Genomic DNA, 16,068 nt, shown 5'->3' on the forward strand with positions numbered 1-16,068 from the left:
AGATTTCCTTTGCCAATGCAATTAATATAAATCTCTTTACCTCAGGCAGACTCTTCAGAGAAGCAGCCACATTCTTCACCGAAATACCACAAAAAAAGAATCTCTACACCACATACTGAAATTCTCCTCTGAAACCTCTTGAGCCAGGTCTGCACAGTTTAAATCACTCTTAGCAACAAAGTCTTCCATGTTCCTACTAAGATCACCCAATAAGCCCCATTTAAAGCATTCCACCGCTTTACAAATCCAACATCCTAAAATCCACATTCTTCCAAACAAAAGCATGGTTAGGCCTATCACAAGAATACTCAAGTCCCCCTATAACAAATTCTGTCTTAATTAGGGTTTTGCTGCTGTGAACAGACACCATGGCCAAGGCAAGTCTTATAAGGACAACATTTAATTGGGGTTGGCTTACAGGTTCAGAGGTTCAGTCCATAATCATCAAGGAGGAAGCATGGCAGCATCCAGGAGGCAAGGTACAGGCAACACAGAGCGTTCTAGATCTGAAGGCTGCTAGTTTAAGAAGAATGACTTCCAGGCAGCTATGATAAGAGTCTTAAGCCCATGCCCACAGTGACACACCTAGTCCAACAAGGCCACACCTACTCCAACAGGGCATCTTCTACTAGTACCACTCCATAGGCAGAGCACATAAAAATCCATCACACCTACTCTACATGCACATACTCCAAATAGACACACACACACACACACACACACACACACACACACACACCCCAGTCTTGCCTATTCCCTACCTGTCATTTTCACTTTCCATAACTTCAGTCACAGAGTTTTTCCAGATGTCAATGATTCATAAGTTTTAAATTGCCCAGCCATTAAGTATTATAAGAAAACCCCGTGCTAGCCTAGTCTTCTCATCCCATCTAAGACATGAGTTATCTTTTTGTCCAGTATTTCCATATTATATAGTCTATCTATTGGCAATTGTTTATTGTCAGCTGCCTTCTTTTTATGTGCTGCTTGGGATTAAAAACCCTGTGATGTACAAAATAATGGCTTCTAAATTTAAGAACTATGATGGTGGCAATTCAGACATAGGAAAGTGAAGTTAAAAAATATTAAGTGAAGGGATAAAAATCATGACTTAAAAAGGGAAGAATATAACTGATTGCTTAAGGTGCTAAGGTCTATTTTAAGATTTATTAGCTATAAAACACTATACACATTAATTGATATGTAATATATTATACATTGTATATTATATATTATGTTATTTATTATATATTACCATCTTTTCAGTCATATATAGAGCCTTGAAACATCTTTTGCAAAATGATGCCATTATTACACACTCCTATACACAGGCACACAGAGAGAGAGAGAGAGGAGAGAGAGAGAGAGAGAGAGAGACTGAGAATAATCACTAGACATCTAATGCCCAAGGTTCATATGTTGGGAGCTTATTCTCAGGTGTAGTAATGTTGAGAGATCTTTATTGTTTCATAGCCTGGCCTAATAGGAACATTCAGGCCACTAAGGGCACTGCTTTCAGAAGGAAATGATATACTTCTTACACGAGACTTTGCTATAAATGAGTAAGACTGGCCTGTCCTCATGGTATAGCTCCCATTTCACAATTCAGTCTTTCTCTCTCTCCATTTGACCCCCATAAAGTTATGTACCACCATGTAATACAGACAAGGAAGTCCCCACTATATCCACTGCCAATTTATTTGGATGTTCAGCCTCCAAAACTGAGCCACACAAATCTCATTTCTTTACAAATTACCAAGCTTTGGATATTTTATGATACAAACACACAATTGGTTTTGAATCTCTTAATGTTTCTGAATAATAAAGATGGTATTGGACATATAGAGCTAAAAAAAAAACAGGAACATGAATTTAGATGCCCATCTCATCTCTTAATGACTACTAAAAGACAATAAAATTCTCAAAAACTGTTCTGGAATTGAGTTTTCATATTTAACCTCCCAGTAAGTGTAAATTATTTTGACACCTGTTATTTGGTAGAATTAACCAACTCAGGTAAATAATTTCTCAGATTCTCTATACTGCCAATCATGAGAGCAGTCTACCTATATGAATATACAAATAAGAGAATTGAAATCATATATCTACACAAAATCTAATGTTCACATCAACAATAACCACAAAATAGTTAATAACCAAAGACCAATGGCTAACAAAAACATAGTATACCCATTAAAAACCTGCAGTCAAAGAAGAATAAGTTAGGGCTGTGGGAGGGCACTGCTGAATATGTGCAACACTCTGGATTTAATGCCGAAAACCACACGCATGCTTGCAAACATACACACATAAAGATACACACACACACACACACACACACACACACATGCATACATACATATATATAGGGAGATAAAAGAGAAAAAGCACATGCTACAACAGGAGTAATCTTTAAAACATATTAAGTAAAAGAATGTAAGCACAAACTAAGGAACATCAATTATATACCTTTAAAAGGTGAATTTTATGATAGGTGAATTGCAATTCGATAAAAAAGTAAAACAATCTTAGGAGATCAACTCACCTGTCCCTTTTGTGGTGTCAAGCAGTGAACAACTTCATCCACCATTACTGGGATATGCAATTTAGCCAAGGCTTCGGAATCTTTCTCTTCAGATCTATGTACCTTCTGAGTACCACACTGAGCTGGCCCTTCTGAAGCTTTATATTCAGCATGCATTGCTGCTGTAGTGTGGATTGTGTGGGGACAGACATCCAAATTAAATGCACCAGAATCCACAAAGTATGAAAACAGTCTATTATACGTTCTGCAAAAATACGGATATCGAAGCATTTTGTAGATCAAGAAGTCTAGAAGAGAAAGTTAAAATATAATGACTTTTGGTTTCTAATTCTTTTAAAATTTAAGACTAATCTAAGCAAGTAAAACTGACTGAGTTCCTTCCAGGAAACAAGAAACCTAAGTGAACACACAAACATAAGTCTAATTTCTCATTGTGCATGGTGGTTGCAACTAAAATTTCAGAACTTGGAAAGCTAAAGCAAGAGGAATGTTTAAGGAGGCCAACCTGGACTTCAAAAATTAATTAACTAATTAATTAAATGAATAGAATTTTGGAGTACGTTTATGACTTCTAAAACCATCCATTTTCAGCCATCAATATGAAAATTATTTTTTAAACTTAATTAGCTCTAAAGAGTAGGTCAGTCAGAAAATTTAAAATATTAGTTTAAAAAGTAAGCTGAGTCTATGAGCCTAGTACCCAAGGTCATCCAACCTTGTCTAAAGGGTAAGCTAGACCACTACAGGGAATATGACGGCTTTCCGTTAGGTTCAGCTCATCCTTTATTTCATGTTGTTTTATTTAGTGTTCTCCCAGTACTAAATTAATTTATTCAATTTAGTTCTGAGAAGATTGACCCTGAAAAGGAATGAACATGGGCACACAGACAAAGCATTATGATCACTTTGGGAAAGTCTTGCAGATTTCCAAAGCAGTCTCTGACAAGACTACCGCAGCACATTCCTGATCTCTGAAGTACACACAGAAGTGAATTACAGCCTAACGAACACTCCGCTGGGCTGGTTTGGATATTTATTTCTCCCTCCCCCTTGGAGTCCTCAAGATCAAATCCAATTTATCCATACTACATATACAATCAAACCCTAAGATACATTTTCATCTCTTGTTTAATTGAGAGAAGTCTTGCTATGGAACCCAGGAGAATCTCGAATTTGATATCTGCTTCAGCCTCCCAAACACCACAATTAAAACCAATGCCAAAGCACTTTGCTATCCTTGGGTACTTCATAGCTACCAGTTTGGATTGGTTTGTCTTTGTGTGTGTGTGTGTGTGTGTGTGTGTGTGTGTGGTTTTGCTTGTTCATTGGTTTTAAATCCACTAAGTTCACTCTCTACCTCTAAGCTATATCCCAGGTCCTCACTTTTGAATGTAAGAAGCATAAAACCAAACAAACGGGTAATATAGCCTTTGAATTTCTCAAACTTTCTCATTTTCTTCTACATTTTGAAATTCTTCTAAATGTAGAGGGAGAAAGGGATACTTAAATAAACATATTAACAGAAAAAAAGAAAGAAAGAAAGAAAGAAACTATCTATGTTTTGCCCAGTTAGCTTCAAACAATGTATGTACTACTGCTTTGGTAAATACCCAGTTGGCACTACTCTTCCGTCTTTATGGATGAAGAATTATTTAAGAATAAGTTCTATGGTTCCATATCCACAAAATCAAATGAATGCTAAGTGCTTAACAAGTGAATGAATGGAGGGGCGAGGAAGAAGAAGCAGAAGAATAAATACATCTCAGACTTCATAAAGTTTTCTATCAATCCAGTCTGACTTGCCTCCCCACAAACGCATATTTTCAAAATGCTTGAAGAAACAAACCCCATATAAATGTCTACCTTTCCTTTTGCAAAAGACAATAATTTTAGATCCAGGAGTGGTGACACATACCTATAAATCCCAGTACTTGGGAGGCAAAGGCAGGCAGATCTCTGTGAGTTCAAGGCCACCAGGGTCTACAAAGTCAGTCCCAGGAGAGCCAAAGCTGTCTTGTAAAGCAACAAGAAAATTAGTCATGTGATTCACTAAAACAGGATGGAATACAAATATATGTAAAATATGTTCTATAGCTAGAACATGAATAAGATGTTTCCTTAAAGGAAAGCAGATAACATTTGAAATGTAAATAAAAAAATGTCCAATTAAAAAAGAATAAATTTGATAACCTAAAAAAGAATAATACATCAAATTTGCCTTAGAAATAATATACTGAATTATGTAACAATGAGAAAAAGTGAAAATAGGGAGGTGGCAAAGGAACTAGAGATAAAACTCTAAAGGGAATTTCTAGATCTTAAGCATCAACAAATTTAAAAAAATTGTTAATTACTCTTTTAGTTCTCCATATAAATTACAAATCTCAAGTGCTCTTTAATTTATCTAAATGTTTTCAAACTAATAGCCAATTTTTATTCAACTCTAAGTGCTGACAAATCAAAGCAATATTCTTTGTGCCTCATTTGATCATTATCATAATTCTTGGAGTTAAATGCAATTATTCCTATATTACACACTGAAGAAACTAAGTAGCTTGCCACATCATCAGAACCATAACTGTAACTACAATTCAAGAGGCTGAAATCTTTATCTTCAGTGTTACAAGCAGAACCCAATGGAAGTATTTAATATAACCCTGCAATTTAAAGGTATGCTACATAAACTATGTATATATAATATCTTTTGAATTATATTGTTAATGGAAACAGTCTCCTATACCTTGAAGCTATACCTAGGTAGAGCTTTGCTTCTCTTTAGAAAGTAATAGTGTTGGGCGGTGGTGGCACACGCCTTTAATCCCAGCACTTGGGAGGCAGAGGCAGGCGGATTTCTGAGTTCAAGGCCAAACTGGTCAACAGAGTGAGTTCCAGGACAGCCAGGCCTATACAGAGAAACCCTGTGTCAGGGAGGGGGGAAAAAAAAGAAAGAAAGAAAGAAAGAAAGAAAGAAAGAAAGAAAGAAAGAAAGAAAGAAAGAAAGAAAGAAAGAAAGAAAGAAAGAAAGAAAGAAAGAAAGAAACACTGTTGTGAGATCACCAACAAAAGGCACACAATGTTTAGGCAAAAGAATAGAATCTGGAATAAACAACCTATACTCTATATCTAAACAGTTTTAATAACTGACTTTTATATTTAGGGCTACACATGAATGCAGGTACACACATAGGCAAAGGCACTGTGTCCCCAGAGCTATAGCTACAGGCAGTGGCAAGTAGGATGATGTGGCTGCTGAGAACTGAATTCGGGTCCTCAGCAGAACACACACTTAACCACTGAGCTATTCTCCGACCCCATGTGCAGATTTTGACTTTTTTTATTTTTCTAAGGAAGCACTGCTGCCAATAAAAATCTCAAAACAGTGTGGGGGTAAAGCAATAGAACTGGACAACAAATTGTTTGCACTGGCATTTCATTCTTTATTGTACTCAAATTGTATGCATTCATTTAACTATATTCAAGGTAAAGCCTTGTAACCCAAGTAAACCTGGAGAAGGGGGTTACAAATATATGATTATTAATAGTCCTTAGATTATTTGTAGTAACCCCCTTTGTGGGATCATGCCATAAAAATTCTTGAGTGCGAACTGTAAAGGAAATTCCTTCTTTGTAGCCCAGTCTCCTACCAAAGAAAGCAGATCTCTCTGCAATCTTGTGAGATTGTCCAATTTACTGCCAGTCAGTAAACCTGGCCTCTGAAGCAGATTGCATTGTTAGTGGGTCATTTAACTTTTCTACATGGGCAAAGTTCCCTGAAGTCGTGGAAACCACAAAATTGCCCATGTTCAATTGTGGGAATACAAAGTGGAGCCTTACAACTAGTACTTCCTTCAGGGTGCTAACAACTACTATTAGTTAGCCCTGAGAGGAAAATTACACATCTAATTTTAAGGCTAGACACGCGACCTAGGAACTGGGGGCCCGGGGGGAGGGATGGTAAGGCGGGGAAAAGTGTAAAAGACAGGGATTCATCGGTTAGTCAAAGGATCCCAGCCTTTCCTGGCCATTCTTCAAAGGGACGGTTGGGAAAGTTGGGGATCTCCAAAGCCAGGGTGAAAAGTACCCCGAGGGAGTTGAGGGAGGGGCTTGTTTCCTTACCGGCAGGGGATTCGCTCCCCACAATCTCAGCACCAAAAGAGCCCGGTCTCCAACCCTGAACTAGGGACTTCTCCTCACCTGAGGCAAAAAGAAAGTTGGGCCAGCCGCAAAGCTAAAACGCAGAAGAACCTAATTTGCACACACTTAAGTCCCGAGGGGAGGAAACTTGTACAAACGGACAGATTGGCCCTTGACCTTCCGTCGGAGCAACTGAGGTCTGTGAGCCTTTCGTTCCGCTGCTCCCAGCTCCTACTGTGAACGGCTGTCGTGGGTCAAGGGTTTCCTGGACAATTAAGATCTCACTTTTAAGGTTTTATTTTTTTTTTTTTAAAGAATTGTTGTGATGTCTGGCAAAGTTTAAATGTAACTTTCAATTTTCTGACTACTATAAAAATACATTAATTTTGTAATGGCTCCATACATCCACTAAAGGTGGAAATTTCACCTTTTTAGCCCTGTACATTTGGGAAGTTCGGGTCCCCTGCCCCCACTCTTTAATTTTGTTAAAAAGCATGAGGATCTCTCGTCCTGTTATTACTTCTGCCAAACTCATGAGTTGACAGTTGCACAATAATAGTATTGGTTGTATTGTTAAGACCTGTTTAAACCTAATGTGTGACTCCTCAAGAGTACGGATCTCACAATTGGATCCATGCTATAAAGCAAGTACAATGCAGACCTGAGATTAAATGGGTAGTATTCGGATTAGGTGTGGGATACTTGTAAAGCCAAGAAGCCTATACAGTGTGGATGTCAAAGCAAAACAAAGATGAAATGTCCATGTCTCCTCATTCATTTACCAATATGATTTTTCAAGACGTCAAAATAAACATATTTTCAAACTAGATTACAATATAATATAGTAGTCACTTGACCTAGAAAGTATTTTAAAAACAAATGGCTGAATTTTGACTTGGTTTCTTTTACAAGACAAATACTTCCCTATGGAGGTTTTTCTAACACTTCAGTTTTCTCCTAATGAAATCAAAACAATGTGTTTATATCTTACAGTGTGCTTTGAGAATAAAGTGAGGAAATGTTTAAAGGGATAACCTGAGGCACCAAAGGCCAAGCACTGTATAGTAAAAGAATATTTAAAATAAAACTAACTTCTCCTCATTTTTACTGCCAATGCCGGCATCACACAAATGATTATGACATTAGTTGGTACATATAATACAATGGGAAATAAGTAGTCACTGTATTGATGCACTCTCCAGGGCCTCAGAAAAACTCATAGAACAAGCATACTGTATAATTTGCAACTATCCTGATTTTCTTCAATAGATGGAAGAAGTGATCATAATCTATAGGGTTTCAGCACAATATGCCAGTACTCTGCACTGCTGGGTGTGATGGGCTAGGACTTTATTCTCAGCACGTAGGAAGCAGAGACAGGTGGATCTCTACGATTTCCAGGCCAGTTGTATCTACATGGCAAATTCCAGGCCAGCCATAGCTACTGGGCAAGACCTTGTTCAAATAGATAGATTAGATTAGATAGATAGATAGATTGACAATAGATACATACACATACATACATACATCCTATGCCCTGTAACATCCTATTTTTGCAGAAATCTAGTAGGTACTAAAATGCTCCTAAAAGCTGCAAGTAAGAGTTGCTTACTACACGGAGTCATATAAACAATAACAATGTAATTCAGATCATACTACTAAATTTTTCTGACGGGCTGAGAATGTCAACTCACTGATAAAAGTCTTTCCTAGCCAAAATTACAAATATAAAATACCCTGCCAAATTTTAAATGAGTTATCGTAGGAAAAATACTCCCCATGTTTCCAATGCATTTTTCTTTCTAAAGTATACATTCAGAAATAATACAATCTGGAACAGGAATCACATGATCCAGTAATGTCCTAGGTCAATGTATTTAAGTGATCAGTTTATAATATAATACTTGGAACATGTTAAATGCTGGCAAATAGCAAATATTTTTGCAAATAGAAGAATTTTCAATCAGCTGTAACGGGAGTAGGCCAGGAAGCCCTGACAAAAGACGACTTGGGACTTGGATTCAGAAGACTTGGACTTGAAATTAATTCACGTGGAGGCACCATACCTTCCAAAGCATGAGACCTGATCCTTGGAAACCTGACTAATCTGAAAGGGGGAAGGACAAAGTAACCCAGGCCCTTTTACAGGCCGGCAGAGTCCGCCTAACCCACTCTGAGAAGCACATCACCCAAAGCCCATAACACCCCAGACCGAGGGTCTGTGGCCTTAGCCACCCAGGTGGCTGTGATCCCAGGTGGCTGCCTCCCACCTGCACCGCCGCCCTAGCTCCGCCCACCTCCGCCAAGGCTCCCGGAAACGACCGCGCGCGTTGCCACGGCGACGCCCAGAAAAGCAGTTTCTCCTCCGGCCCACGAGGCCCAGCCTCTGGCGCCAAACTGCGAGCCGCCGGGGAAAACGTCCGGCGTGCTGACGTCATCCATGTGGCAGCCAATGAGATGGTTAGCTGGGGAAGCTGGCTTGGGTTTGAATTTGTCGCTGTGTTTGGAGCGCCTGGAAGCCGACTCTGCCAAGTTGTCGCGGTCACTTCTTCTAGGTGAGTGAGGTGGGGGCTGTTTCTGGGGACGCGTGGGTTGATTCGAGGGTTACCTGAGTGAAGGATCCGGCGTCTGCCGACGACGTAGCTTTCGGAGGGAAGTGGGGGTCGAGGGTCCCCTTGGTAGTGCGGCTGGAGAGACCCGGAGCTACCGAGTGTGCATGACAAGGCGAGCCTTTCCCAGCACCGCGGTTCTGGGCTTCGCCTCTGAATCCCGAGAGGAAGCTGGCCCCTTTCTCAGACTTCAACGGGGGATTCTTACAGCCCAGCCTCCTAGAGTGTGAAGTTCCTTCCGGATTCCAAATTCGGAGTGTCCTGCTTGTGCATGAGTGTGCGACTTCTGGGCTTTACTGTGCAGGGAGGAGCTTTAGTGCCGAAAAGTTCTCTGGTCAGTCTGGAGCCCAGTTGTAGCCTCAGGCAAGACGGCCCTGGCTGCCCACCTGTGTTGCTGAAGATCCCAGGAAGAAAAGGAAGAAAAGAAAGAAAGTGCCTGGAGGCCAAAGAGCAGCCACTAGTCCTGTTTTTGTTTTTTCTGTAGGAGCTCATCCCCTTTGCTAGTACAAAAAAAAAAGCCAAAGCTGGCTGTTGCTCATTGAATTGTTGCTCATGAATGGGGATTTTTGGAGTAGAACTAATTTGGTTGGTGATGTCATTCCACTTTGTCTAGTTCCTACCTTGGTTTTAGAAGGTTTTCTTGACCCTTGATGTTAGAGAATGTGACATCCACAGAGCTGATAAATAGTACTTGCTATTAAATTCAGTGTATTATAAGAACTATTTCAGTTAACAAAAATGATTTGCCTTGAGAGGTATTCTCATTATTGAACCAGTATTTACGGATATTTAAGATTTTTTTATTTTAAAGAGCATCTTGTCTCACTATAGTTCTACATCAAATCAATAGACACTATAAAGTGTCTATGCTGTTAATGTTATGAAAGGAAATAGAAAAAAAATAGCCCACTGTCAAGCTGATATTTCCTCCAACGCAACTTGTCATTCTTTCCTCATGTTTGTAAGGCAGTTAAATCAGTGACTCTGACAGAAAGCTTTAAGCCAGATGGAAACTGTAAATGAGGATAGTTTCTTGTTCTAAACAGTGTCAAATCAGAATTTTCTACTTGAGTTTAGAATGGTTTGTAGTTAGGTCATTGTGGTTCTGTATACGTGTATTGGAACATTTTCTGTTTTGTAGTCATGAGATTTGGATTTGTACCTGGGTCCACTTTCTAATTGTCTCTGTTTGTAAGCCAATCTTAATGATTATTATAACGGTTGAATGACATGAATATGAAGTGTTTGCCATAGTTCCTGGCATAGAGTAACTCATATAATCATCACTGTTGCTACTTATCACCATATTGACCTGGTGAAAGCCTTTATATCATATTTATTAAGAATGGTTACTAGATGATATCAGAAAAAAAAAATAAATTGCATTTCATAATTCAGTCATGCTTTCGTTAAACAAAATTCTGCCAAGCACTGGGCTTTCCAGGAAAACACAGAGGTAAGCAGTGTTTACTACTTGGTGGGGAGTCAGGAAATTGATTCTAATACAAACATGCAAACTAAATTCACAGGATGGGAAGTGCATGTTGGCATTCTATTAATATATTGCTCCAGTCATTACATAATATATGTATAATAACTGTATATCTAGAATGTGTAGAATTCTTAATGTTACCTAAGTATCATTTTTTTCTTAAGGCAAATTTATAATTGTAATTTTTATATAGAAACTTCTCAGGGCCTATACATAAGTAAATTACTTTTCAGGTTCTACGTATTTTTATATACTTTGATTAATATAATTGTTAATTATATTTGAGAACTGTAAAGGTATAAAGTAATAATCCTATTTGCTGTCATTTCAGCATTTTTTTCTTCTTATATTTCCTAACATATGAACTAATCATACAGTTTTGGAGCAAAAGAAGCTCTTAAATACCATCTGCTCTAATCAGTTTGAATATTACTATCGAGAGCCCCTTCATTGTCCTCTTTCATACACATTCTTTCAGGAATGAATCAGTAGTCTACTGTGGTCTATAGACTTATTTTATTCCAACGAAAAAATCTTACCATTGGCTCTTTTGTTTCTACTTTAACAGCATACCATTTAAGATGGAATATGACTAAATTGATCAGTGACTATACTATTCTTCTCAAAGCATTGTGCAAAAAGAATTTGAAAATCTTTATCTTATTCCACAGATAACAATGACCACATTAAACATAGTCACTTGATACACAATCAACTAGATGTCAGACTCTTAGCCATGTTAGAAAAGAAAGCATCACGTTTACATCAGTACACTTAAAATGTTTTTTGCCTTTAAGAATTAGATTTATGGCCAGGCGGTGGTGGCGCACACCTTTAATCTAAGCACTTGGGAGACAGAGGCAGGTGGATTTCTGAGTTCGAGGCCAGCCTGGTCTACAGAGTGAGTTCCAGGACAGCCAGGGCTACACAGAGAAACCCTGTCTCGAAAAACCAAAAAGAAAAAAAGAAAAATATTTATGGCCAGTGTCATGGTCCATAGTGGATAAAGGTACATTCGTGGGATCCACATGATAGAATTGACCCCTACACCTTGTCCCCACATACATTTATGCATATGCCCACAGACACATAAAACACACACAGTAAATAAAATGTAATAAATTTTAATGTATATATTCATATATAAACTTCTGGGTGGGTTGTTTTGAGAAAGCACGTGAAAAGTTTTGAGCAAACATGGGGATATGGGAGGAAGTTACAGGTAAAAGTTGATCAAAACATAATATAAACATGTATGAAATACTCAAACAAAAACTTAAGTATGTTAAATTTTATTCTCATTGTGTTGACAGTCTCAGTGTTACAGATGCTGGTCTTTAGTACCTGGGTTTAGTCTGACCTCCCTCAACCTACTCAGCAGCTGTAGCTGCAGATGCGTTACAGTGCCAGGTGTTTACATTTTGATTATTCTGTCTGCCCTAGGTATTCTATTAAGAAAACTGGACAGTGAGAGGAGTTCTGTGGGAGGGCACAAGTCTTAGGTTCCAGCATAGAGGGAAGAAGGTTTATTCACTTTCTTGATTTTAGAAAGTAGGAAAAATGCATTTTTCTTTAAAATTATGATCCATCTTTCATTGTTTAAAAAGATAAAATTAGGTAAGGATGGGACCAAGCTTTTAAAATGTTTAATGTGGGTGAAAGTTAAAAGCTAATTGGAACTTTCTATAGGTATTTTAAGAGGCAGTAAGGATTCAAGTGATACTTGGGCAGAAATTTTGACAGTCTCTTAAAGGAATTTAAGAAGTATAATGTCAAATATAACTTTGTGTCTCAACCTGTTAGAGATTTTAAGAAAGATTGATCTTATTTCCTATTCTTCTTGGTAGGGCACCAGAAAGCAAAGATTCCCTTGAGCATTCTTTAGGTTCTTCAGATAAAATTACATCCAAGCATTTGAAACTAAATACTTATAAAAGAAATAAATGATTAAATTAAATACACCATGCCAAGAACTAGCCTTCACTTTGCACAAGCCTATTGCTCTCACAGACTTTTGGACTGGCCACCTGAAATACACATCCATGGGTAGCAAGGTACCTCGGCAGGTAAAGGCACTTGATGCCAAACCTGAAGACTTAAATTCAATACTCAGAATCCACATGAAAGAAAAGTCAACTCCTACAGTTTGTCCTAACTTGCATGGAGTTCTTTGCGTAGGGGTGAGGCCTGTATTCTTTGTTCAGGTGATATTTAGGTAGTCATGTTGGCTAGACTTTATGGTTTTAGCCTCTCATATTCCTAGGACAGTCTACTGGATAGTCCCTGTTTCTTTGGCCCTAATAATTTTCCCAACACCTCTTCCTCTGATCCCTCGGCCTTCAGTGTGTTAGTTCTATAGATGTAGCCATTGGGACTGACTTTGATTGCTTGTAATGTTTTGTAATGGTAGTCATTTATGGCAAAGAGATCCCAGGGTGTGGGGAGGGGAGACTACACTTAACCTGTGAATATAAGACAGTTATAATGTAGTTAGGGGTTATGATCGTTTAGTAAAGTGATTGTAGGTCCTCCTCCAAGATACCTGGGTAGTTGGTTAGGTTTTCAATATCAGGCATGATTTCTGTCTTGTAGATCAGGCTATTTCATAGTATCTTATCTGTACACATCCTAAGACCATTCTAGTTAAGTGTTTTATTTGGAGTTTCTGCCTCCTTTATTTAATCCCTATGTTTGAAAATATTAAAGTGAACTTACCAGATGCCATCTTAGCATTTTTCTTTAGCCTTTTTTTTTTTTGTATGAGAATGCATCTAAAAATCTTTGCATAGTAACTTTATCACCTTTACATCTTTTCTCGGTGTTATTTCCTGCTTTTTGTTGTTGTTAACTAACAGACAATAATGGAATATGTTTGTGGAATACGATATGACATTTAGCATATCCATTGTCAACTGAGCAAATTGATCTAAGGAATATATCCATCCTCTCACATGTATTTTCCCCTTCTTTTTATTTAATGTTTTTCATAAAATATATATTTATTCACTTTGCATCCTAACTGCCCCTCTTTCTGTACCATCCCCCTCCCAGTCCCATCCTTAAAAACTCCTCTCCCTATTATCCCCCTCTCAGAGAAGGGGAAACCCACCCCCTACTTGGACACTACCCATCCTGGGATATCCAGTCACAGCAGGATGTCCTTTGCCATTGAGGCCTAACCAGGTAGTTCATTTAGGGGAAGGGGATCCAATGGCAGGCAACAGAATCAGAGACAATCTCCTATCCAATAGTTATGGGGCCCACATGAAGAACAAGCGGCACATTCGCTACAAATGTGGAGGGGGCCTAAGTTCAGCCCCTGCATGCTCTTTGGGTGGTGGTTCAGTCTCTTTGAACCCCTATGGGCCCAGGTTAGTTGACTATGTAGGTCATCTTGTGTAGTCCTTGACCCCTCCAGCTCACTTTATTCTATCCCCAACTCTTCCACAAGTCCCACACTCCTGATGGAAACAGATGTAGAGACCCACAGCTAAGCATGAGCTGTTGAGTGAAGCTTCTCAGGAGATGATTATGCTAGGCTCCTGTCTGTAAGCATAGCAGAGTTATCATTAATAGTGTCAGGGGTTGGCTCTCTTACATGGGTTGTACTCAAGTTGGTCCAGTCATTGGTTGGCTGTTTCCTCCATCTCTGCTACTTCTTTATCCTTGTGCATCTTATAAGTGGGACAAATTTAGGGTTGAGGTTTTGTGAATGAGTTGGTGTCCCTGTCCCTTCATGGAAGTTCTACTGGTTAGAGGAGGTGGCCACTTCAGTCTTTATATTCCCCTTTCTCCAGTAGGATATCAGCTAGGGTCACCCACCTCCATAGACTCCCATGAACCTCCCCATCCCTGATCTCCAGCTACTCCCAGAGATGTCTCCCATGGATTGCTGTTCTCACTCCTAGCCCTCTTCCAGATTCCTTCTCCCCATATCTGATTCCCATTTCAGCTCCCCTACTTACCCCCTCTCCCACCCAGATCCCTCCATCCATTCACCTCAAACTATTTTGTTTTCCCTTCTGAGACTTTTTTCTTTGTGATGAGAATATTGAGAACTGCTTTCAGCATGGACTCTAGTAAGGACTTAGTTTAGTAGTTTTTCTTTGCCTACTTTCAATAGTACAGGCTGATCCTATAACTTGAATGGTGTCAGCAAGAACAGAGCAACCACTACCCTTGACAGGTTACCAGAGGCAAGCATCTTGAACTCATGGGCCCTACACAAACCCAGTCTCTTGCCGGAATACTCTGGCACACTACGAATAAAGGGTATGCTAACTGGAGACAGGGATGGCAAGGACTGGACCTCCCACCAGCAGCTCATAGACTGGAAGCCAATGGTGGAGATGTGACATCACACTAAATGTCTCAGCACACGCTCTGTACAGGGATGTCTTGTTTTCTTTGGTTTTCCTTTTTCTTTTTCTTTTTTTCTTCCAAACAGGGTTTATATAGCTCTAGTTGCCTGAAACTTGTTATGCCTCACATGCTGGCCTCCAACTCACCAAGATCTACCTGCCTCTGCTTTCCAAATTCTGGGAGTACCATATGCCCAACCTTTTCTCCAGAGTTGCCGAGAACTCTCAGCTATCCTTCTTACTCAGATTAAGTGTTAGAATTACTCCAGAGGATCAAAGAGTTTCCTGTGAGATTGGCGCTCCTAACAATGCCAGCCACACCAGTAATGTCTCATATCATGACTGTCTAACAGGAAATGAACAAGAACACAATAGTAGACATGCTTATGTAGTCAGGGGAAAGACCACAAGACCTTGGCCCTACACAAATATGGACAACTAAGTAATGCTTTGAGAGGGAGAAATAATTCCTACTTAAATGTTTGAGGGATGGAGGTATAAAAGTATATGTGCTTGTACATGTGCATTTTGCAGAAGTGGAAGTGTCAAGACTTCTGGGTTCCAGATTGTTTTGTGGATAGTTGAACTTTTCAAACGTTATCTGTTTGGTCTTATCAGTCCTTTTCTTCTTGGACACACTTTATGCATTTTTCTAATGTTCTTTAAATTTGCATGTCATTGAGAGATAATAGCCAGAAGCTGGAAAGAACCCAGATGCCCCTCAAAGGAGGAATGGATACAGAAAATGTGGTATATTTGCACAATGGAATAGTGCTCAGCAATTAGAAACAACGAATTCACAAATTTTTTAGGCAAATGGTTTGATCTGGAAAATATCATCCTAAGTGAGGTAACCCAATCACAAAAGAATACACATGGAATGCAATCGCTGATAAGTGGATATTAATTAGCCCAGAAGCTCTGAAT

At 39.0% G+C, this 16,068-nt stretch overlaps 2 protein-coding genes across 6 annotated transcripts in view; one reads left to right on the top strand and one right to left on the bottom strand.

Moving 5' to 3' along the window:
* The window catches only part of Mettl15 (methyltransferase like 15), a 193,184-nt gene extending 183,643 nt beyond the window's left edge, over nt 1–9,541 (bottom strand). For 2 of the 5 annotated variants that reach the window (XM_052183148.1, XM_052183147.1), the window contains exons 1-2: nt 8,977–9,128; nt 2,546–2,832 (exon numbers count right to left, since the gene is read on the bottom strand). In XM_052183148.1, the coding sequence (XP_052039108.1) occupies nt 2,546–2,832; nt 8,977–9,121 (432 nt within the window). In that variant the 5' untranslated portion in view covers nt 9,122–9,128. Of the gene's footprint in view, nt 1–2,545; nt 2,833–6,661; nt 6,855–8,976; nt 9,129–9,287 lie in introns of those variants that run through there. The other 3 variants (XM_052183152.1, XM_052183150.1, XM_052183149.1) reach the window with 3 other exon arrangements.
* The window catches only part of Kif18a (kinesin family member 18A), a 61,097-nt gene continuing 54,172 nt past the window's right edge, over nt 9,144–16,068 (top strand). The window contains exon 1 of the mRNA XM_052183146.1: nt 9,144–9,234. The gene's annotated coding sequence lies outside the window, so the exon portion shown is untranslated. The remainder of the gene's footprint in view (nt 9,235–16,068) is intronic.

The sequence above is a fragment of the Apodemus sylvaticus genome, chromosome 5 (assembly GCF_947179515.1).
Source record: "Apodemus sylvaticus chromosome 5, mApoSyl1.1, whole genome shotgun sequence".
NCBI classification, from domain to species: domain Eukaryota; kingdom Metazoa; phylum Chordata; class Mammalia; order Rodentia; family Muridae; genus Apodemus; species Apodemus sylvaticus.